This window comes from Amblyraja radiata, chromosome 4 (assembly GCF_010909765.2).
Source record: "Amblyraja radiata isolate CabotCenter1 chromosome 4, sAmbRad1.1.pri, whole genome shotgun sequence".
Lineage (NCBI taxonomy): Eukaryota > Metazoa > Chordata > Chondrichthyes > Rajiformes > Rajidae > Amblyraja > Amblyraja radiata.
The window spans coordinates 74,107,311-74,132,149 of record NC_045959.1 but is presented as its reverse complement, the minus strand read 5'-3'; the positions used below and the strand labels follow the sequence as shown (position 1 = coordinate 74,132,149).

General features: G+C 44.2%; 2 protein-coding genes across 4 annotated transcripts in view; one reads left to right on the top strand and one right to left on the bottom strand.

Moving 5' to 3' along the window:
- Positions 1-13,653, bottom strand: part of tgs1 (trimethylguanosine synthase 1) — a 65,218-nt gene extending 51,565 nt beyond the window's left edge. The window contains exons 1-2 of one of the 2 annotated variants that reach the window (XM_033019740.1): positions 13,498-13,653; positions 1,219-1,280 (exon numbers count right to left, since the gene is read on the bottom strand). In XM_033019740.1, the coding sequence (XP_032875631.1) occupies positions 1,219-1,280; positions 13,498-13,613 (178 nt within the window). In that variant the 5' untranslated portion in view covers positions 13,614-13,653. The remainder of the gene's footprint in view (positions 1-1,218; positions 1,281-13,497) is intronic. The other variant, XM_033019739.1, reaches the window with a different exon arrangement.
- A 224-nt stretch (positions 13,654-13,877) lies between these two features.
- tmem68 (transmembrane protein 68) overlaps positions 13,878-24,839 on the top strand; it is a 46,702-nt gene continuing 35,740 nt past the window's right edge. For both annotated transcript variants that reach the window (XM_033019741.1, XM_033019742.1), the window contains exons 1-3: positions 13,878-14,038; positions 23,002-23,153; positions 23,237-23,650. In XM_033019741.1, the coding sequence (XP_032875632.1) occupies positions 23,317-23,650 (334 nt within the window). In that variant the 5' untranslated portion in view covers positions 13,878-14,038; positions 23,002-23,153; positions 23,237-23,316. The remainder of the gene's footprint in view (positions 14,039-23,001; positions 23,154-23,236; positions 23,651-24,839) is intronic.

Sequence of the window (24,839 nt, the reverse complement as noted above, 5' to 3'; positions counted from 1 at the left end):
ACTCATTTCTTAATTGCACCTCCTCAGGGTTGGAACCAATAGTTCCAGGGAATAATAGTGAGATTGGAACAGGGTTAAAGAATAGGCCAGCATTCTTGAAGGATATTTGACAACTTTTTTAAAATAAAAGACAAAGTCAATATATAGCAAGACCAACAAGGGGCCGTTTTAGACTTTATGGTAGGGAATAAGGTTGGGCAGGATTAACTAATAATAATAATAATAATAATAATAATACATTTAATTTTTATAGCGCTTTTCTAAGACTCAAAGTCGCTTTACAATAGTAACAGACAATAGCAAACTAGAAGTGAGTGTGAGAATTTTGTTTATCGTGACAAATCACATGATTCCATGCATTTTTCGGAATACTGAACTCGCTTATAGGGATATAATAATCTTCTGAAGGCTGTGTGCAGTTAGATACTGCAAAACCAAGTGCTACAACCCTTGTTTTTCACAGTGGGTTTCATTGACAGCTGAAAACACGTCATTTTTAAGAAAATGAACCAACCTCACATCCTTAGTTAAGAGAGTTAAAAGTTGTGAGTTGTCAGTTAAATGGGTGTTGGTTCAATATTTGTGGTAAGGAAGTAGAAGTTGGTGTCCTCATAAAGCCAAAGTGTCAAAGCAGATGCGTCAGAAATGGCTGTTGCAGTATCACAAAATGTATGGCTGTTTTAAACTTGGACTTTAGCAATTTCAGGGAATTTGTATCCTTTTAGCCAGTATTTTCATCCACCCCAAAAGTACCTAAACACACAGTACAGCATTAACAAACTTCCCGACAAGTAGTGCAAGTGAGATCTTCGATAATTTTAAAAATGAACAAAAGAAAGCAATACAACATAGACAAAGCAACACAATATACCTGTAGCTGCCAGGTTCACCCGTTTGGTCTTTAACAAAGAAATTGCTATTGTTCTGCACATCTCCCTACCATTTCTCCTTTACAGAAAGTTAACATGTTTTCTCTCTTTCCAGTTCTGACAAAGGGTTCTCAAACCTAAAATAGTAACTTTCTCTTTCCACAGATCTGCTGAGTATTTCCAGCAATTTCTGTTTTTCTGCCAGACAACTTTGTTTAACATAATGCCACTGAAGAAAATATTCCAGAAATCCTAAACATAAAAAAGAGATAAAAACACTGTCGGGAAAAAGCACAAAAAAATTACTATAGGTAATCTTTATAGTTTAATCAAATATTTAATGACTTACCTCCATAATCTTCGTGGGTATAAAAGGCTCCCTTTAATCCCATCCGATAAAGCTCTCGATCACTGAAAGAAATTCGAGACAAGTTCAGTGCAGAAATATATCGCGTATGTTTTTCGCAGGTCTTAATTCTTATCTCATTGTTATTGTCTGGAAGCATATTTCTGATTGGATTCTGTGGGGAATATCAACAAAACTGTCACTGTCAGCTACTTCAGGATTTACATGTGCAAATGGAAGTCCTGAGATTGCCCGCAATAGTTAGCCACTAAAACACCATTTGTATCCCAATGCTGCACTCATGAAATTTAACTGTAAAGCAGCAATTTGAGCAGTTTTGTTCTGTATTTACATTTTGAATACTATATAAACAAGGTACAAAAAGACAGATATTACCACACATTTAGAAAAATAGGTGCAGGAGTTGGCCATTCGGCCCTTCTAGCCAGCACTGCCAATCAATATGATCATGGCTGATCATATAAAATCAGTACCCCGTTCCTGCTTTTTCCCCATATCCCTTGATTCCTTTAGCCCGAAGAGCTAAATCTAATTCTCTCTTGAAAACATCCTGTGAATTGGCCTCCACTTGCCTTCTGTGGCAGAGAATTCCACAGATTCACAACTCTATGAGTGAAGAAGATTTTCCTCATCTCAGTCCTAAATGGCCTACTCCTTATTCTTAAATTGTGACCCCTGATTCTGGACTTCCCCAACATTGGGAACATTTTTCCTGCATCTAGCCTGTACAATCCTTTAAGAATTGTATATGTTTCTATAAGATTCCCTCTCATCCTTCTAAATTCAGGTGAATACAAGCCCAGTCGACCCATTCTTTCATCATATGTCAGTCCCGCCATCCCGGGAATTAACCTGGTGAACATCTATAGCAAAAATGTCCTTCCTCCAAATTAGGAGACCAACATTGCACACGATACTCCCGGTGCGGTCTCACCATGGCCCTGTACAACTGCAGAAGGACCTCCTTACTCCTAAACTCAAATCCTCTCGCAATGAGGGGCAACATGCCATTAGCTTTCTTCATTGCCTGCTGTAATCGGGTGGCGCCATCGAGTGTGGCAGCCTCGCCAGCAGTTGAAAGCCTTTTCACCCTTTTAAAATTTTTTAGTATGTCACAAAGTATAATTTAAAGGTTTCTTAGTCTTTTTTATGTGGGGGAAGTGGGGGGGGGGGGTGGTAAGGGGAAACCGTTTCCCAGTCACCTGTTCAAGGATGCGTCTTTTCTCTGAGTCGCATCTTTGCTCCCCCCCCCCCCTTGCGGCCTACCAACTGGATTGGCACAGCCTTTCCTACTGGAGACCGGCCGGAGCTTCAGCAGCACTGAATTCCATCAGGGAGCGGGACGATGCTTTACCGGGGATCGCCATGTTGAAGCTCCGGAGTGTTGTTTAACACCGTGGAACTGTTGTTTGCGGAGCTTCCAGCCGCGCTGACTTTAACATCGCGGAGTCCTGTGATCTTTTGCTGGGGGTCGCCAGTGTTGAATCTCCGCCCGGCTCAGCCTGTGGAGTTTGAAAGCCGATTCAGAAACTCTAAGCTGCTGAGTGTGTTTTTCCGTTCCGGCGCTGGAGCTCCGATCATCCTGGCAAGAGGGCCTGAAAATCAGGCCAGATGGCGGCGACTGCGGAGGGCTCAAAGGCCCCAACTACAAGTGAACAAAGAGGAAGATGACTGAACTTTATTGCCTTCCCTCACAGTGGGAAACATTGATTCCACTGTGTAGGAGCGTTTATGTTAAATCCTTTCATGTATTGTGTTCTTTTTATTCGTTTGGCTGTATAGTAACTCAAATCTCACTGTACCAATTGGTGCATGTGAGAATAAATGTAACTTGAACTTGAACTTACCTGAATGCTTTCAGTGACTGATGTACAAGCACACACAGGTCGCGTTGCACCTCCCCTTTTCCTCACACCATTCAGATAATAATCAGCCTTCCTGTTCTTGCCACCAAAGTGGATAACCTCACATTTATCCACATTATACTGCATCTGCCATGCATCTGCCCACTCACCCAACCTATCCAAGTCACCCTGCAGCCTCATAGCATCTTCCGCCACTCAGCTTTTGTGTCATCGGCAAATTTAGAGATGTCACATTTAATTCCCTCATCTAAATCATTAATATATATTGTAAATAATTGGGAGTCCCAGCACCGAGCCTTGCGGCACCCCACTAGTCATTGCCTGCCATTCTGAAAAGGTCCTGATAATTCCTACTCTTTGCTTCCTGGCTGCCAACCAGTTCTCTATCCATGTCAACACCCTACCTCCAATACCATGTGCTCTAATTTTACACACTAATCTCTTGTATTTGACTGGAGTCCAATTCAGCTACAATTTCTTGGATTTACTTTGAAGAGTATATTTGTGAGTGAGCATGAAAGTACCAGCACAAGCATGCCCCACATTCAACATTCAACAGTTCTGGCTTAGTCACTGGTTATTAAAATTGTTTTTTAACTGTCAGTGGATAAGAGGTGTTTTTTATCTCAGTGCGCAACCATCACCCAATCTGCTACATATTCATGTGACAGAGAAAGCCTTGCATAGTGCAGGGGTTTGCTATCAAGAACACCTCCAGGTGGTTTCTGCTTCCTTTGAGAGAAAGGCTGAGTCCAGTGTCAAAATCTTTCAGAAGTCAGCAGAAAGTATAAAACCCATCCCTTTGTTTAATCTGCTCAGCAATGTTCCAAATATCAGATGCATATAATCAGAAACATTTACTTTGATAAAATTGCAGATGATGGCACAAGGAATAAATACGGCGCTAGATTTGAGTAATAGTAAGAACTAGACTAAGTGGGACCCGTTGGGTCCTAGTCACACGGGAGGCCTGGTCCTCCAATGCAACCCATTCCCCAATGCAATATTCTACCATGGTGTGGGGGAGGGAGGGTGGTATGGGGAGGGGGGTTGGTGTGGGGGAGGGGGGTGGCGTGGGAGAGGGGGTGGCTTGGGAGAGGGGGGTGGCGTGAGGGGTGGTGGTGTGGGGGAGGGGGGGGGCGTGGGGGAGGGGGGTAGCAGGGGGGTGGGGGGGATGGCGCGGGGAAGGGGTGTGTGGTGTGTGGGGGGTGTGGGGAGGAGGGGGAGGGGGTGCGTGTGGGGAGGAGGGGGAGGGGGCAAGGGGGAGGGGGTAGGGGGGATGTGTGAGGGGAGGAGGGACTCCACTCAGCAGCCACCGGCCGCGGCACCACACAGCGACTTTCCCCGATTCCACACAACGACTTTCCCGACTCCACACAGCGACTTACCCGACTCCACACAGCGACTTTCCCAACTACACTCTTGCGGACTCAATCAGCACGTGGACTCGGCCCTGCCTCCGGGGCTTTATTCTCCAGCGGGTGCCAGAAGGGGCATTACCTTCATGGTGATTGACAGGCGAGAAGACCAATCCGCTGATCTCACGATTTTTTAAACCTTCATAACTTTTGAAATCTTCCACCGATCGGAACAAAACTTGGTACACTTGGAGGAGAGGAGAACGCTGAGTACCCTTTATCCTGGCGATAAAGGGTACCGTTTTTGCGCAATTTAAAAAAAAAAAAAGCAAACAGCAAAAATTGGTCAAGATGAGTTTTAGTAATAGTATAGATAGAAGATAGATTATGTTCAAGTAACAGAGGGATGAGATGAAAACCAATATCCTGAAAATAGCAATATAAATGGCTTCAAGTTGGGAAAAGGGGAAGTACAACGGGATCTGGGGGTCCTTGTTCATCAGTCTATGAAAGTAAGCATGCAGGTACAGCAGGCAGTGAAGAAAGCGAATGGCATGTTGGCCTTTATAACAAGAGGAATCGAATATAGGAGCAAAGAGGTCCTTCTGCAGTTGTACAGAGCCCTAGTGAGACCACACCTGGAGTATTGTGTGCAGTTTTGGGGAATTTGAGGAAGGACATTCTTGCAATTGAGGGAGTGCAGCGTAGGTTTACAAGGTTAATTCCCGGGATGGCGGGACTGTCATATGCTGAAAGAATGGAGCAGCTGGGCTTGTACACTCTGGAGTTTAGAAGGATGAGAGGGAATCTAATTGAAACATTAGATTAGATTAGATTAGATTAGATTCGGTTTATTGTCATTCAGACCTTTCGGTCTGAACGAAATTTTGTTTCCCTGCAGTCATACATATAATTTAAAAAATGGCAAAAACACACAATCAACACAAATTTAACATCCACCACAGTGAGTTCACCAAACACCTCCTCACTGTGGTGGAAGGCAAAAATCTTAAAGTCTCTGTCTCTTCCCCCTTTGTTCTCCCTCTGCGCCGAGGCGACGGTTCAAACTCCGCTGCTGTTGCTGCCTCCGCCACAACTCCAGGGCCGAGTCGGGTCTCCGCCGCCGCCGCTGCCGCTGCCGCCGCCACAGCTTCGGTGCCGAGCCGGGTCTCCGCTGCTGCCGCCGCCCCCGCTACAACTCCAGGGCCGAGCCGGGCCTCCGCCGCTGCCACCGCCGCCGCCACAGCCCCGGTGCCGAGCCGGGTCTCCTCCGCCGCCGCTGCCGCCGCCACAGCTTCGGTGCCGAGTCAGGTCTCCGCTGCTGCCGCTGCCGCCGCCACAGCTTCAGTGCCGAGTCAGGTCTCCGCTGCTGCCGCTGCCGCCGCCACCGCTCCAGGGCCGAGCCGGGTCTCCGCTGCCGCTGCTGCCGCCGCCACCGCTCCAGGGCCGAGCCGGGTCTCCGCTGCCACTGCTGCCGCCGCCACCGCTCCAGGGCCGAGCCGGGTCACCGCTGCCGCTGCTGTTGCTGCTACAGCTTCGGTGCCGCCAGCTCCGCCATTAGGCCTCAGCGCAGCCGGAGACGGGGAATACGACCGAAGAAAAAGTCGCATCCCCCGAAGGAAGAGACCAAAGCATGTTTCACCCACCCCACCCACACACATACACAACTTAATAAAACAAAATTAACTAAGACATGACAAAGAACAAAACGAAATAAAAAAACAGACGGACTGCAGGTGGGCCGCAGCTGTTAAGCCAGCGCCGCCATCTTGAATACATATAAGATTGTTAAGGGTTTGGACACGCTAGAGGCAGGAAACATGTTCCCGATGTTGGGGGAGTCCAGAACCAGGGGCCACAGTTTAAGAATAAGGTGTAAGCCTTTTAGAACGGAGACGAGGAAACACTTTTTCTCACAGAGCGTTGTGAGTCTGTGGAATTCTCTGCCTCAGAGGGCGGTGGAGGCAGGTTCTCTGGATGCTTTCAAGAGAGAGCTAGATAGGGCTCTAAAAATAGCAGTCAGGGGATATGGGGAGAAGGCAGGAACGGGGTACTGATTGGGGATGATCAGCCATGATCACATTGAATGGCGGAGCTGGCTCAAAGGGCAGAGTGGCCTACTCCTGCACCTATTGTGTATTGTCTATAAATGAAAATGTTCAGAATACGGCTCTGATTACTGTTCTTAGGCACTCAAAGTTCAGAGTCTTATCATATGTAGCAGGTTTGTTAACAGACAAAACATTGATTTGTCCACTCTGACAGTTTGTGGCATGGTAGTAACTATGACCAAAGCAGAAACTTTCTGTAAGGAATATTAAAACAAACACCATGCTCATAGTCATCACTCTTTATAGGGATGGATTCATCCACAATTGGATGAACTTTATGAAAGCTGAGGTGTTTGGGGGTGGGGGTTGCATAGTGTAGGAATGAAAGGTTTTTGGAATATCAACCCAGAAATAGGCGTTCAAGCAATGCAGGATTGATTTCACAGACCAGGAGGGGATGCTGAACAGGCACGGCAGTCATTGGAAGATCAGAATTGCAATTTTATTTATTTCAACTACAATTCCAATGCATTCACGCCCCAAATACATTTTTACTGACTACATTAAGTGGGCAAGGTGATCATAAAAGTTACCAAGGGGAATAAATGCAGGCTATGTTTTCAACATGGAATTCAGATTAGTTTACTGAGATACACACAAGGGTGTAATAAATTCCTTGTTCACTTTAGGCTAACAGAATAAACAGTATACATGGTATGATACGACAATAAATACGATGACAAATGCAAAACAGCAGAATGCTGTAAAGATTGTAATGCACTCTGAAGTTGTGCAAAAGAAATACTGAAACACAATCAACAGATAAACAAATGAGGTAGTTAAGAGTAAGACTTTGTGACAGTGCCTCTGGGAACAGAGTGGTAAATGGTGACAGGTTCAGGAGTATAATAGCAGTGGGGAAGAAGTTGTTCTTAGGTCTTGACATCAGGCTTTCAAGCTCCTTGACCTTCCCTCAGAAGGAAAAAGAGATAAGGGAATGGCCAGGGTGGCATACTTCCTTGACGATACTTTCAGCCTTCCTAATGCAACGCACTGCAAAGACGAACCGAATGGAAGGAAGGGTGGAGCCTGTAATAGACTGGTGTTTACCACTCTCTGCAGATCAAAAAGCAGAATAGGTGCCACAGCAAGATGAGATGCAGCCCTTCAGAATATTTTCTATTGCACATATGATGCCATGTATTGATCACCCATCAGCGTGAAAGGAGCAAATTATGTTGTTGGTAATATGGATGCTACAGAACTTGAAGCTGTCAACCATCTCTGCAACAGCTCCGCTAATGAGCACAGGGATGTCCTTGACCCCCACTTCCTTAAGTTAACAACCAAATCCTTTGTCTTGCTGACCTTCAGGGCTATGTTGTTGTACTTCACCAAGACACAAGATTTCTAATCTCCACCTTGCACTCCATCTCATCATTGTTGATGATCTGGTCTACAGGAGTGACATTATCAACAAACATAAAGACTGTGTTGATGCTGTACCTGGCTACACAATCATGGCTGTACAGCTAGTAGAGCACACGACCCCGAGAAGGACCAATGTTGAGTCAGGGTGGAGAAGATGTTGTGACCAATTCTAACTGACGGAGTTCCGCCAGCCTGTGTGGTGCAGCAGAAGAGATGTTGCCTAACAGCGCTTGCAGCACCAGAGACTCGGGTTCGATTCCTACTACAGGTGCTGTCTGTACGGGTTTTGTACATTCTCCCCGTGACCGCGTAGGATTTCTCCCAGATTCTCAGTTTCCTCCCACATTCCAAAGATGTAGAGGTTTGTAGGTTAATTACCTTGGTATAAGTGCAAATTGAATTGTCCCTAGTGTGTGTAAGATAGTGTTAATACAGGTGCACAACCTTTTATCCGAAAGCCTTAGGACCAGAAACTTTTCATAATTCGGAATTTTTCGGCTTTCGGATTGGAAGATTTTTAGCGTAGATTTGAACGGCTGGCTCAGTGGTAGAGTGCTCGGCTCATATCCGCAAGGTCGCGAGTTTACGCCTCGATCCCGGCAGTTACTCGATCGCGAGTTTGAGTCTTCAATGTAGTTTTTTCTTGCAGAATAGGAGAATAGGGAGGGTTAGGCTGGGATCATTCTCTGCGAGATGATCTTAGTGCGGGAGACAAGTGTAGGAGAGGTGTACTGACTGTGTGGGCAGAACTTTGGAAGTGATTGCCCACCATTCTCAAAAGCCGCTGTGTCTCCCTGTCCCTCCAACTCCAGAGGAATCCGCTCCCCGATGGGCCGCTACGGCGACAAGTGGCAGTTCGCCCACAGCCCGAGCTGCGCCACTCCAAGAACAAGACGTACCTTGCACACCATCAGCTTCTGCCCCTACTGCGTGTTCCTCTGGTGTTGGAGCGGGGCTGGGCTGGAGTTGCTGATCTGGGATCTCCGTGCTTGCAGTGGGCCTGGGGGTCGGTGTCCTGGTGAGGGGGCGCAGCTCGGGCTGTGGGCGAACTGCCACTTGTCGCCGTAGCGCCCCATCGGGGAGCGGCTTCTGGTGGTCCTGACGTCTCTCAGCTCCTGTCCAGGGGGGTGGCCGGAGACGTCAGGACCAACAGGAACCCGCTCCCCGATGGGCCGCTACAGCGACAAGTGGCAGTTCGCCCACAGCCCGAGCTGCGCCCCCTCATCCGCAACCCGGGTTCCTCTGGAGTTGGAGCGGGGCTGGGCTAGAGTTGCTGCTGGCTGTGAGTCTCTGGGATCTCCGTGCTTGCAGTCGGTGTCCCGTTGGTCCTGACGTCTCCGGCCACCCCCCTGGACAGGAGCTGAGACTGGGAACTGTACCGCCCTTGCCCCCTCCCTCTGCAACTGCAAACAACCCCACTCTCCTGCAAGGGCAGTACAGTTCCCAGTCTCAGCTCCTGTACAGGGGGGTGGCCGGAGATGTCATAGCCCGAGCTGCGCCCCCTCATCCGCAACCCCAAGAACAAGACGTACCTTGCACACCATCAGCTTCTGTCCCTAAGGGGAGCGTGTTCCTCTGGAGTTGGAACGGGGCTGGGCTGCTGCTGGCTGTGGGTCTCTGGGATCTCCGTGCTTGCAGTGGGCCTGGGGGTCGGTGTCCCGTTGCTCCTGATGTCTCCGGTGACTGGCACTGACCTGCTGGCATCGCCGACATGAAGACCGTGCAAAGCCCCCGCGTCGGTGCAATGGGCGGGGAGCTGAAGAGGGGAGGGAAGGGGTCACACACATGGTCGGGAAGCAGAGGGGTGTAGGTGGGGTGAAACTGAAGGGAGCGACAATCTGCTGCTGCCTGCCCGCTGAGTTAAAAAGTTCCCACGCAAGACTCACGATACACTGTGTATCGTGAGTCTACCGTGGGAACTTTTTAACTCAGCGGGCAGTCAGCAGCAGATTGTCAATTATTAACCCTCCCGCGCAATATACCCTCACCTTCTCTTTTATGAATGGGGATTTAGTTCCCTTTTCTTCGAGGACCGACCGGAGGTTCCGCTGTCACCTCTGCGGGCCGCCCTCGGTGAACGTCTTCAATGACCTTTCTTCAAGGACCGAAAAAATGTCCGCTATTCAGAGCTTTTCGTTATTTGGAATTTCGGATAAAAGGTTGTGCACCTGTATGTGAAGATTACTGGTCGGTGCGGACTCATTGGGCTGAAGGGCCTGTTTCCACGCTGTATCTCTAAGTCTGGAGGTCCAGAAGCAAGTTCCAGATGGACACCAAAGCCAAAGTCCAGAAGTTTAAAAATGAGTTTATTTGGTATTGTGGTTTTTTTCAGGTGATCGAGAGCTACATATAATGTAAGAGAGATGGGATCCTCCAGACCTATTTTTCTAGTACACTAATTTACAAGGGATCTATATTATCTGGGTGGTTGAGGAAGAGGGAGGTTCTGCTACTGGGCGGTAGTCATTGAGACAGATCACTTTACTTATCTTGAGGACTGGAATGGTGGAGGTTTCCTTGAAGCAGATGGGAACAATAGACTGTTGAAGCAAGAAGTTGAAGAGTTTGGTGAAAACTGCTGTCAGTTGAGTGGCACACATCTTAAGAACACATCCAGGCCAGTTACTTTCAGAGAGTTTATTCTCATGATAATAGATCTGACTTCTGGGACCAAGATATATGGAAGAGAGCCAGTGAGATATTTCAGTTTCTTACCTTGCCGGAGATACGATTGTTTTCCGGATCGTATCTCCGGTCGCTCTGCAGCCTAACATCTTGGAGCCGGAGGCCTCCTCGGACGGACTTTGAGCCCCACCGCGGGGTGCGGTCTCAAACATCTGAGCTGATCCCTTGCCTGGGATCGCTCCAACCGCGGCCTACGGACTTTACCATCAAGAGCTCGCAGTCTCGGGAGAGGCCGAGTCGGTAAGCTCCAATGACGCAGAGGGTCGACCAGCACCGACGCGGGGTCCGATCGCTGGCGCAGGGGGGCTGACATCACCCCGATGCAGGATCAGATCATCCCGATGCGGAGGGCCCAAACGCCGCCGGCTACTGGAGTCAAATTCGTCCCATCAACGGAGGGCTCGAGGCCCCCGACCGCGGGAGAGCAAAGAAGGGAAGAGATTTGAACTTTTTTTTCACCTTCCATCACAGTGAGGAATGTGGAGGAGTCACTGTGGTGGATGTTTATGTTAAACGTATTTTGTGTTCCGTTGCTTTCTATTTGTATAACTGACTTGGCAAATGAAATTCCGCGTATGCTGCAAAACATACTTGGCTAATAAAGTATTATTGTGATTATGATTGTGAAATGGTAACATTTCTGATTCATCACCAGATTGTAACCATAGTAATAAGTAACAATGAACAGTTTTTTATTCACCTCTCATGATTTTTTTTGCAAAGATTAAGGTTGGATAAACATGCAAAGTAAATGCAACTAAATGGTCAAAATCACCGTTACGTTCATTCTTTCATTTTTACTTTTAATACCTCATTGCCAAAACCAAGTTAAACAAACCTCTAACACTATTTTTTAAAATCAAAATGCTTGGTTAAAACTCGTATTTTAGAGTAACAAACACTATTTACTTAATACATAAATAAAACAACGGCCACAATGGGTTTTCTGGCACCAGTAAAACAGAAGATTGCCAAGCCAAACTGGACAGGTCAAATCTGAAGTAGTCATCTGATGTAAATGATTGTAACAATGCTAACAACAGTCACTCTGAACTTCTTTGGAATTCTCATAATTAGATGTACTGTATTATATCCAGAAGTTATCGTTGTCACGAGGCACTTTATAAAATAAAATCTAACTAGCCCTCTAGGCTAGTTAGACATATCAAATAAGATCTGGTGGTACATATATCTATAACCAATACCAGTCGCAGTCTCCATGTTTTCGCTGTGCAAGAACACTTGCGTGTTAATTGTGAAAAGATGATGGAAAAATTGGAACCATGGGAGAGCCGAGATTAAAGGAATCCATTTATAAAAAAGACAAGAGCTTGTAAGCAGTCTCAAAACAATTGAAAAGGGATATATAATGATGGCTTTGTCTCACTGTGGTTAGAATATTTGAGGCAACAGTTGAGGCTACAGTTCCACAATACACTGATTTGATCTTTTCTAGAAAATGTCATTCAGAGATGATCTGAACAAGCACTTAATGTACACGTAAAGCTGTAACTTTTTTGCATCACCTCCCCAAAGCAGTTATCTAATCAAATAAAAACAGTAAAATCGGAATATTTTTATTTTACCCATCTGTCCCTTTAATACTTTTTGCTGATAGTGCAAATTAACTGTTTTTTTTAAAAAAAGGAACTTTATCTGGAATTTTTCCCCTACCGAATTGAATTAGTTCAGCAAACACTGCAGCAAATAAAATGTCAATAGTTGAGGGAAGGTTGGGGTTCGACTTCACACAACACACGCAGGAACAAATTTAAGTCTACTGAAAACAGTAATTTAGCATTTTGCTGTTGAATCAGAAAGGGGAAGGAAAGTGGCGTGTGTTTGGTAAAAGGTACGAGTTCCATGCCTCTAAACGATGGTACGATGTTCCACTATTTTTTACTCCAGAGTAGAGATCAGAGGCTTAAGGGGAAAGGAGATTTAACAGGGAGCTCAGATGCAACTTTTTCACTTAGAGGATTGTCTGTTTTGGGGATGAGCTACCAGAAGATACTATAGAAGCAGATACAATTACAACTTCTGAAGGACATTTGACAGATATGTGAATAGGAAGACCAGATGGATAAAGGGGCAAATGACCAATACGCCAACTTTGTTGGGACGGATAAGGTGGGCCAAAGGGTCTGTTTCTGTGCCGTACAGCCCTATGACACCAAATTCAATGTTCTTTTGATGAAGGCATCGTGATTGCTTTGGATCTGCAGTACATGAGATACTGACATCTCCAGGCACAATATATTTTATTTGGGTATCGAGTCAAATCATTTAAATCTTCCTTTGAACGTCATTGACAATGTTGATAAAACACTCTTTTTTTGGTATCCAAACAATTGCTTCTGTTCCAATTACTAGAAAATGTAACTTACAAAAGTATTAAAATACAGTGCTAGAGTAACTCAGTGGGACAGGCAGCATCTCTAGAGAGGAATGGATGACGTTTCGGGTCTCGACCCTTCTTCAGTCTGGTCTCGACCCGAAACGTCGCCCATTCCTTCTCCCCAGAGATGCTGCTTGTCCCGCTGAGTTACTCCAGCATTTTGTGTCTATCTTCGGTTTAAACCAGCATCTTCAGTCCCTTTCTACAATTTTGTGGAAGGAATGGACAGGTGACGTTTCGGACTGGGACCCTTTTCCGGACCTGAAATGTCACATATCCATGTTCTCCAGAGATGCTGCCTGACCTGCTGAGCTACTTCAACGCGGTATGTATTTTTTTGTTTGTAATCCAGCATCTGCAGTTCCTTGTGCGTGCAAAGCTATTACTCTGATCCATTTTACTGCATCACAAGAGGTTAATAACACCGACCCACCCTACTCCAATTCCAGCACAAAACGACGCCACAGACTTACTGCACAAAGGCCCTGCTACAGATGCACCGGATCTGCTCCGCTTCAGCGCCGAAACCTTCCAAGAAGAGGAAGATCTCCGCCACAGTGCTCCAGTTCTCGCACATGGTGCATCGCATCTCAGCTACACTTCCACACAGACAGCCACAACTTCCGCCAAGTGAGGTCAACCTGTGCAACCTCCTCTCGCTTCCCCACCCCTTTCACCTCCTCAATCACAACACTACGCTCCGGAGGAGCTCAATGGGGGTCAGGCAGTATCCGTGGCGGGAATGGATGGGCGGATGGGCGACTTTCCGGGTCGGGACCTTCCTTCAAAGCTGGAAAAAGAGAGTTGGGGGCAGGACAAACGAGGGGGCAAAGACTTTGAGGTACTTCCGGTGAGTGAGGTCGGCTGGTCGGGTCCCTCCGCCGGAAATGTCCGGCTGCCCAAGCTTCCCGCTGGAGCGGCGAGCGAGCGGCCGGCGGGCGGGCCGGCGCGTGACGGGTGGAGTCTGCAGCCACGTAAATGCCTCGGCGTCGAGGCAAGGGCCGGGCCTAGCAGGTGAGTGACCACTGCTGCACCAAACGTAGTGTCCTTTAAAGGAAGGTTCATGAATTGGAAACGGTGGAGGAGCTCCTGGGAGAAACTGTCAGAGGGGCAGGCAGGCGGTTTGGAGGGCAACAGGTTTTTAAAAAATAGTAAGCGGGTAGTCCACGTAGCGCCAGGTGGATTAGACCCAGCTGTACCTTTGTATTAAAACAGAAGCGGGCAAAGGCATGAACTATCTAATGGTCAATCGCAATTGACATTTGTTAGTATACGGTTCGTTGAATTATACGAGTGGATTTGTACTAGAGGCTGTTATGAGATAATGTTTGTAGCATTTCCATCCGCCGTGCAAGCTTGCATTGAGTCGGTTTTCAAAAATCTTATGACCATTAAAAGTCCAGTGTATTTAATTCCCTATTAGTATACTGTAATGTTTAATATATATTTCATAGTGTGCAAACGTTTGTAATTTTCTATTCTCTGCCATACAAACAAGCTTAGTTCTATCTTTAATCACTTTGGAGCTTCTGTGCCAGGAATGGATAACTTCAGAAGTATGTCAGAAACATTGTCAGAAAAAGTTAGTGGCCATTCGTAAGGATTGTGATTCCTATTTTTAGTTATGTTAGTTTCTTTTGGAAGGAAAATTGTATTTACATTGAATATTCCAATATCACCAAATAGTTTCTGAAGAAGGGTCTCGACCTGAAAAGTCACCCATTCCTTCTCTCTGTAGATGCTGCCTCACCCGCTGAGTTACTCCAGCTATTTGTCTCTACCTTTGATTTTATCCAGCATCTGCAGTTCTTTCTCTCACCTTTTCTGGGATAATGTTACAGGGTTAAGATTAATGTATCTGTTTATGTAGTTGATACCAATGTATTCAAATTCCTTGCACTTGTCTAAGTTGGAAAAGCAGAGCACATAATATGTCAATTTATTTCGAAAGAAATTTGTGCTCTTCTCCACCAGATTAAGAAAAAAAAAATGATAACCTGTTTTTTGCTGGTTGACTCAAGGTCATGTCTGAATTTAGAGGAACTCTAAGAGAAACTTTGAAATTGGTTTAAATTATGTGTATTTGACTGTCAACAAAAAAAAATCCCTTGACACAACCACTCTGTGCCTGATAATTTGGCTAAGAACCAGACATTCTCTGTTGTAGTAGAATTACAGTGTTTAAAAAAATGGTAGCTGTTCACTCCGTGCAAAGTTAGTAGTGGCAATTGTCACAGGTTATTGAACTCTTAAGCTATTAAATTTGAGGAGAGAAGTCCTCTATTTTATTTATCCCTTTATTTTGCAGGTGGTGTTTAAAATCGGGCTTTATTCAAGGACTATTTTGAAAGAAATCGGACAGTTCCTCAATTAGCTAATTAGGCTTGATTACACAAATAACCTGTTGCTGTGAGCAGAATTTAATGAGCAGAATATGTAAATATTTCATGCTTTTACCTTAAAGATTTCCTTGCATCATAGTGTACATTTTTATTCAAAAAATCAATCATTACAATTGACTTACCAGATCAAGTATTATTAGCTTCACTATAAAGTCTTGGTACAACATACTAATTCTGTATGTTATAAATGAAAAATAAGCTGTGCACTGGTGGCCAACAGTTAATATTGGAGTTGGAGTTGTGAAGTGATTTTAATTTTATGCTGTTTGTGTTTTAGTTGGTATATATGTGCCTTTTCTAGGCTTTTTCTATTGTCCAAGTGGCATCGTAGACTCAAACCAAATGACTGGCATAGTCTGTACCTAGAATGTTATTTTTTGCCTCCATAGAAAACCTATGTTTTCTTATCATAAGAATGATGTTGAGCCAGTATGCTTTCATATTCCATCTACTGCATCTTGATCATCAGATGAATTCATTATTTTTGTTCCAATCCTTGCCAATGTAACCTTTCATCTATCCTGTAATTCATTAATACGATATATTCTTCTTTGGAATATTCATATCAAACAGTTGTATTCTTGTTTCTTGCAATTTATATTAAAAAAAAAAAAAAAATCATTTTTTGGTGACTTATTTTCAGCTCCATTATGCTATTCACTTTTTCTGTCAACCTGTGTTTGAAATGTCAGATTGTAGGAGAGGGGAAATATAAATCATTTGCTTATTTCTACTGAACATATCAAGCTTGAGGTGGCTTCTTTCTGTTTTACATTCATTTTTGCTTACATTGACATTTTTCCAGTCATAGCATAGTCTTGGCTAGTGAGAATTTTTCATCATCAGTTAATACCAGAACTTCACTGTGTAAGCAATGTGCAAAAAATATTAGTTCTTAGAATTGTGCTATTCCAGGTTTCTGTGTAGAAGGGAACAAGTAACAATATTATGATTAAAATCACTCATAATTAGGCATCCATTCATTGGTTTTAGATCTTTCTAAAGTGAGTGAAATAAGGCCAGTCATTTCTGTAGAATTCAAAGGGAGATGTTGAGCATTTCTGATAATGATCGGGGAAGGGCTGAAAGTGGCAGATGGTATTCAAACCAAGGCGATGTATGATGATGAATGCTACCTATAGGTATCTAAAATGTGTCTTATTTCTGTGACAGAGCAGACATCAAGATATATGTCCAATGCAAATGTTATTTCACAGGAGACTATGGGTTGTAAATGAGATGAGTTGCAGATTATGAAAGTGGTGTTGATGAAGTAATGGGTATCCAATGTAATGGCTAGGTTAGTCTCCATGCAGTGGGAATGATTTTGAGGCTAGACACAAAATGCTGGAGTACAGTGCCCTCCATAATATTTGGGCCAAAGACCCATCATTTATTGATTTGCCTCTGTACTCCACAATTTGAGATTTGTAATAGAAAAAAATCACATGTTAAAGTGCACATTATCAGATTTTATTAAAGGGTATTTTTACACATTTTGGTTTCACCATGTAGAACAGGGATCGCTAACCTACGGCCCCCGGGCCGAATGCTGCCCGTAACCCAAAATCATCCGGCCCGCAGACTTCCGTCATCTCCGGTACCTCCCGGGCCCGAGGCCACGGCGCCCAGGCGCAGTGAGGCAAGGACGCCTACGCTAATATCCGCAATGGCGGAACCGCCAAGCAGTGCCGAGCACGGCTGAGTGCTGAGTGCCGCCGAGCATCAAGCCCTGGCTGAACTGCATCCTGCGCAAAGCAGCCGGCATGGCCGCGCACCTTCTGTGTCTGGACCACACTGTCGGGATCGGGGTTGTCAATAGGCCGGTGACAAGTGAGTTTGAGTATTGGAGCCACTGCTTTCAGGACAGAGCCAAGGCAATGGTCCATAAGTACACCATGTTCGCAAGCGCCCGTAACTAGGGGCCAGTGCTCCGGGTGGCGTCCTCAAAGGGGCGGGATCTTGGTGAATACGTGATTTGATGCCTGCCATCCGGGGCGGGATGGGGGCGGGATCCATATGTACACGTGATCGACATGGCCCGCCATCCGTTCACAGACATGCGTCTTGGCCCCTATGCAGAACATGGTTGCCCTGATGTAGAAATTACAGCTGTGTTTATACAGTCCCCCCCCCCCCATTTCAGGGCACCATAATGTTTGGGATACATGGCTTCACAGGTGCCTGTAATTGTTCAGGTGTGTTTAATTGCCTCCTTAATGCAGGTTTTAGAGAGCTCGCAGCACCTAGTCTTTCCTCCAGTCTGTCCATCACCTTTGGAAACTTTTATTACTGTTTATCAACATGAGGACCAAAGTTGTGCCAATGAAAGTCAAAGAAGCCATTCTGAGACTGAAAAACAAGAATAAAACTGTTAGAGACATCAGCCAAACCTTAGGCGTACCAAAATCAACTGTTCGGAACATCATTAAGAAGAAAGAGCACTGGTGAGCTTACTAATCGCAAAGGGATTGGCACCCGAGGAAGACCTCCACAGCTGATGACAGAAGAATTACTCTATAATAAAGAAAAAAACCCAAACGCCAGTCTGACAGATCAGAAACACTCTTCAGGTGTGGAGTTGTCAATGACCACTGTGCGCAATAGACTTAATGAACAGAATACAGAGGCTACACTGCAAGATGCAAACCACTGGTTAGCCGCAAAAATACGATGGCCGGTTTACAGTTTGCCAAGAAGTACTTAAAAGAGCAGCCATAGTTCGTAAAAGGTTTTGTGGACAGATGAGACTAAGATAAACATATATCAGAGTGATGGCAGCAAAGTATGGAGGAGAGCTGCCCAAGATCCAAAGCACATCACCTCATCTGTGAAACACGGTGGTGGGGTGTTATGGCCTGGGCATGCATGGCTGCTGAAGGTACTGGCTCACTTATCTTCACTGATGATACAACTGCTGATGGTAGTAGCGTAATGAATTCTGAAGTGTATAGACACATCCTATCTGCTCAAGTTCAAACAAATGCCTCAAAACTCATTGGCTGGCGGTTCATTCTACAGCAAGACAATGATCCCAAACATACTGCTAAAGCAACAAAGGAGTTTTTCAAAGCTAAAAAATGGTCAATTCTTGAGTGGCCAAGTCAAATCACCCGATCTGAACCCAATTGAGCATGCCTTTTATATGCTGAAGAGAAAGCTGAAGGGGACTAGCCCCCAAAACAAGCATAAGCTAAAGATGGCTGCAATACAGGCCTGGCAGAGCTTCACCAGAGAAGACACCCAGCAACTGGTGATGTCCATGAATCATAGACTTAAAGCAGTCATTGCATGCAAAGGATATGCAACAAAACATTAAACATGACTACTTTCATTTACATGACATTGCTGTGTTACAAACATTATGGTGCCTTGAGATGGGGGGGGACTATGTATAAACACTGCAGTAATTTCTTCATGGTGAAACCAAAATGTATGAAAATGACCTTTTTTTAAATCTGACAATGTGCACATTAACCACATGTGAATTTTTATCTTACAAATCTCAAATTGTGGAGTACAGAAGCAAATAAATAAATGATGGGTCTTTGTCACAAACATTATAACTGGCACAGTAAATCAGCAGACCTGACAACATCTCTGGTGAAAAATAATAGGTGCGATAATGTGCTCGGACGAAGTGCGTAGTTACCAGTCGGGATTATGCTCAATGAAGCATTCACATATTATTTCTACTTCAAAGACACAAACTAAACATATTCACCAATCAAGACATGATATATAGTCTGCAGAAGGGCTTTGGCCCGAAACGTTGCCTATTTCCTTTGCTCCATAGATGCAGCCTCACCCGCTGAGTTTCTCCAGCACATTTGTCTACCTTCGATTTTCCAGCATCTGCAGTTCCTTCTTAAACATGATATATACCACAATGACATGCAGCAAAATTATAATACAGTATCTCAACTCTTTTTACACGTTGCAATGAATGCAATTTCTATTATTTCTTCCCACTTCCAAACAAAAATGTGGTTGGATTATTCAGCGTATGATCAACCTCGGTGAGACCAAGCGCAGGCTTGGCGATCGCTTTGCATGACACCTCCACTCAGTTCACAATAACCAACCTGATTTCCCGGTGGCTCAGCACTTCAACTCCCCCTCCCATTCTGAATCGGACCTTTTTGTCCTGGGTCTCGTCCATGGCCAGGGTGAGGCCCACCGCAATTGGAGGAGCAGCACTTCATATTTTGCTTGGGCAGTTTACACCCCAGCGGTATGAACGTTGACTTCTCCAGTTTCAGGTAGTCCCTGCTTTCTCATCCCCTTCCCAGCTCTTCCTCAGCCCACTGTCTCCGCATTTTCCTTTCTTCTTTCTGCCCACCCACCCTCACATCAGTCTGAAGAAGGGTCTCGACCTGAAACGTTGTCTATTTCCTTTGCTCCATAAATGCTGCCTCACCCACTGAATTTCTCCAGCATTTTTGTCTACCAATTCACACAAGTTCTGTTATCGCACTTTCCTCACCCACTCCCTACACATTATGGGCAATTTTACAGAGACAAGTTAACCTACAAAGCCAATGGGTCTTTGGGATGTGGGAGGAAACCCACACGCTTGCAGGGAGAATGTGCAACTTCAACACAGACAGTGCCCGAGGAAGGATCGAATACAGATCTCTGGCGTGTGAGGCAGCAAGTCCACCAGCTGTACCACTATATTTTGTTTTCCAACACACATAAAATTATACGTAACCTTGGTTACTAAAAAAAAAAGAAACTATTCATTTTCAGTTTTAAATCTCTAAGTGACGCTATGTCCCCCTTTACAGCTACTGTATGTTTTAATTCAGTTCAAAACTATGGGGCAGTACATTGGCCATAAAGTTGCTGCCTAAAAGTGCCAGAGACCTGGAATTGATCCTGAATCTGGGTGCTGTCTGTATGGAGTTTGCTCATTTTCCCTTTGATCACATGGGTTTTCTCCGGGTGCTCTTGTTTCCTTCCACATTCCCAAGGTGTGCAGGAACCTTTCTCAGACCCAACCCAAAACGTAATATTTTCCTTTTGTCCAGAGATTCTGTCTGACCTGTTGAGTTACTCTAGCTTTTTGTGTCTATCTTCAGTGTAAACCAGCATCTGCAGTTCCTTCCTACACACACACTACTATACGATAGAACTTTTTTAAATCCAAAGAGGGAAATTGTGTGTGTGTGTGTATATATTTTACACAGACGCAGACAGACACAAGGTAGACAAAAGTGCTGGAGAAACTCAACGGGTGCGGCAGCATCTATGGAGCGAAGGAAAAAGGCAACGTTTCTGGCCGAAACATTGCCTATTTCCTTCGCTCCATAGATGCTGCCGCACCCGCTGAGTTTCTCCAGCACTTTTGTCTACCTTCGATTTTCCAGCATCTGCAGTTCCTTCTTGAACACAGACACAGACATTTATATATTTATAGAGTTATATATTCATATATAAATATACACTGATTTGTTTTCTCGTTTATAACATTGTTTACAGAGTACTATGTTTACATATTCTGGTGTGCCGCTGCAAGTATGGATGTCATTGTTCCAACTGGAACGCAAGAGAATCAAACACTCTTGACTTACATCGCTAATGTGTGGGATAGAACTAGTGTATGGGTGATCGGTGGTCGGCGTGCACTCGGGCCGAAGGGCCTGTTTCCACGCTGTATCTTTAAATTAAACTAAAAACACTAAAGCCAGAGGAAATCTAAAGAAGGGTCTCTACCCGAAACGTCACCCAATTTCTTCTATCCAGAGATGCTGGCTGCTCCATGGAGTTCCCCTGCACAATTAAAGAATGGAATAGTCTTCGCCCTACCATAGTTACCCAACCAGACGCAACTAAATTTAAGGTAGCACTTTTTTTCCCCAAGAACCCTTTTTTGCTTAAGTCCAAGTCAAGAGTCAAGAGAATTTTATTGCCATGTGTCCCAGATAGGACAATGAAATTCTTGCTTGCTGCAGCACAACAGAATATATAAACATAATACAGAACAGGAGATAAATGTTCAGTGTGTTTATATACCATAGACCATATATATATATATATATACACAATAAATAAACAGATAAAATGCAATAGGCTGTTATTATTCAGCCCTCCACCACCTCCCGTTTTAATTCCATTTAGAATATTTTTGGAGGACCAGGAAACCAGAAGCAAGAGTTACTCCAGGGAGTTACTCCAGCCCCAGGGTCAGGGAGTGATTCTGCGTTGGTTTTCAGCGGTTGCGGCGAGGCGGTGACTGGACAGCAATGGCGGTCAGATCTCCCACAATGCAAAGGGGGGGAGAAAGTGCCTGGCACCGACCAGTTGCCGATGATGTGCTGGCCGTGGTTGTGCGGATGTGCAGTGGGGAGGATGTGCATGCCGTGGCAGTGCGCATGTGCCGGCGGACGAAGAGCGGAGAACCGGAGGCCTGGACATGGATACCGATGGCTTTCGGACACGGAGAGTGACCGAGAGAGAGATAGAGAGGGGGGCCCGCTCAGAGTTGAACGATAGGTGTCCCGGGTGCTTGCCAAGCCAGGCAAAATGGCACGGCTTTTAGGTTGCCCGGCGGGACTTTAGGTCGCCATTGGCACCCGGGCAACCGTTAATTTCGAGCCCTGCCCTGAAACATCACCTATCCATTTTCTCGAGAGACACTGCCTGACCTGCTGAATTCACCCAGCAGTTTTGTGTCTATATTTGGCATAAACCAGCATCTACAGTTCACTTTTATTACAATGGAGGCTGCTGGCATGAATTATAGCTGATGCAAAATGTTTCAAATGTTTTTTAATTTCATTATCACTTCATAGATTATATTATAAATTATCCAATATAGCTGTAATAGATTGAACAATAAAAGTTAAAACCATTGGTTTTAAAATGTGCTGCTCAATTATTTTAAAAGGGTGAACAGGAATAACACTTTAATACTTTAAGGCCTGCAAAGCTGGAGGAAAGAACTGCAGATGCTGGTTTACATTGAAGATAAATACAAAATGCTGGAGTAACTCAGTGGGACATGCAGCATCTCTGGATAGAAGGAATGGGTGACGTTTCAGTTTGAGACCCTTCAAAGACCCTTCCAAGAAACATCACCCATTCCTTCTGTCCAGAGATGCTGTTTGTCCCGCTGAGTTATTTCTGCAAAGCTTATCAGTCACTTCCCTACTATGCTGTTTTTACCACGGTAGTATCACGTCCTGATGTTCTGCAAAGACTCCTCCAGCTCTGACCTCATCATTGAGGCTCTTAGCTTTACTGATCGTAAGCACCACCAAAATGCGTGACACTTGATCAAGCTACATCTCCAGTTAAACCAACTGCCTTTGGTACTCACAAAATATTTTAATGAGTTAATTTGCTAAAGTAAGATTAAATACAATAGTAAACACTGAAAACACTTGAATTAACCTAATACATGTATTAAAAGAAATTGCCTCTTGTGTGCTATCCTCCTCATTGTTACTCTCAATTAATTATTAAACCTCTGCTCTATTCCCACTGTTACTGTTGTAGAATGCACAAATGTTCACTTGCTGTGGCTCTATAAATGTGTTCTTATCTACAATACCTTTTGTTTACTGACAGCTTTCTGTGTTGGGAATCTCTATATCCCTGTAATGGTCTGATCCCTGAAAAAATCTACAGTTTCTGTGGTCCAGCACTGCTATGTTGTGACAATCGGTTTTGTGGAAGCTTGAAACCTCCATGTTTATGCACACTTCCGTACAATTAAGGAGGTAAGAACTTGACAATTCTGCATATTACCTTTTGTCAGCTATGTTTATTTTTTAAACTTAACCTATTGTTTCTGTTCCTGCAGATGGCCAGGACGTTTATTTTAAGCCTTGGAGAATACATTTTTTCCTGCCATAATGACCACCAAACACATTTTCGGTACTGATGTTTGGTATGGCTACTGCTGATGAATCCTACGTGGAAGGACAAAATGGAAGCATTGTTTCCTACATGATTTTGATAGTTGAGAAATGGACTGGCTTGGAAATTCTGGAAGGCTCCCTGAATTACCTCGATTATCTCCTCTGGGTCTTCACCCCCCTCATCATTGTCTTCATTCTCCCAATGTTTATTGTACTATTCCTATATCTTTCAATCCTTTTTCTACATGTGTATAAAAGAAAGAGAGAGTTGAAAGAAGCTTATTCGAATAGTGTTTGGGATGGTGCAAGGAAGACTTTGGCAACTCTTTGGGATGGACATGCAACTATATGGCATGGTAAGTAATTTTCATTTTTTAGTGTTATTTTAATATTTTCCTAACTATTTTTGAGGTGGCAATATTCTAAATTATTTGTGGGATGTGAGTTAGTTTTGAAATCTTTGAGAATCACAAAATATACAATATGATCAGCTGGCTTATGTTTCATGAAATATATCATGCCATACATATACAGACCATATGTACATTTCTATAAGTTTATCAACATGAGAAAACATATGCTTAACAAGTCTTTTATCTCATTGCCAGTTGCTTGCATTCTTGATATTTTTTGAATTGCATGCATTGTTTATTTAATTGTCAGCATATTCCAGATAGTGAATTACAGTCTTTGTTAAAAATCCTACAAAATTTGATAACATTGTGTTCATTAATCCACATTGGAATTTCTAATCGATCAACTGGAAGTCCCCCTTTTTCTAAAAATAAAAATTGGCTAAGATTTTCTCATTGATATCTGGTGGCCATAATTCTCATTGTTTGGTTATTTGTATAATATCCTTCTCATAATTAGGTGACTCGGAGTCTGCAGTCATGGAGGTAGAATCCAATCCGTCTTTATGTTCAGTGTTATAACTTAGATTTGTATTCACACTGCACATAGGTTTGACAGTGAAATCTGTATTTTGCTAACGTTAATATCTGACAATTGCACAATCCTCATTCTCCGATTTCATTCAGGTTATTAAATTGTTAATTTCCACGACCCGCTTCACCATTTATAAAATTTTACTTTTAATAGTTTCAAATTCTTTTTTAGTTATTATTTATTATTTACATTATTATCCACAATTCTAACTTGGAGATGCATTTAAATGGCATTAAAATTAATGTGAGCGCCGAGACATTCTAGTGTTCTGTAGCAGCTTTGATTTTACGCACTTCAAGCCAATAATATATTCTGTGTCATTTTATCTCCCTTTCTAATGCTGTTTGTCACAAGGAAGCATTGTTAAAAATGCTTCTTTGAATGAAATATTTAACTGGAGGCATTTTCCATTTGACCCGATGGATCATGGCCCTATACAGCAAAGAACACTGAGTTCTCCCAAGTGGCCTGGTTAGCAGTAAACTCTTGTTTTAACGGACGACCAGAAAATGGATTTTGGTTGTAGCAGATGTATCTGCTGACACCAGCCCTAGCTCGCACCACCGCCCTTCCATTTACAGGCTTGGCTTCAGACGC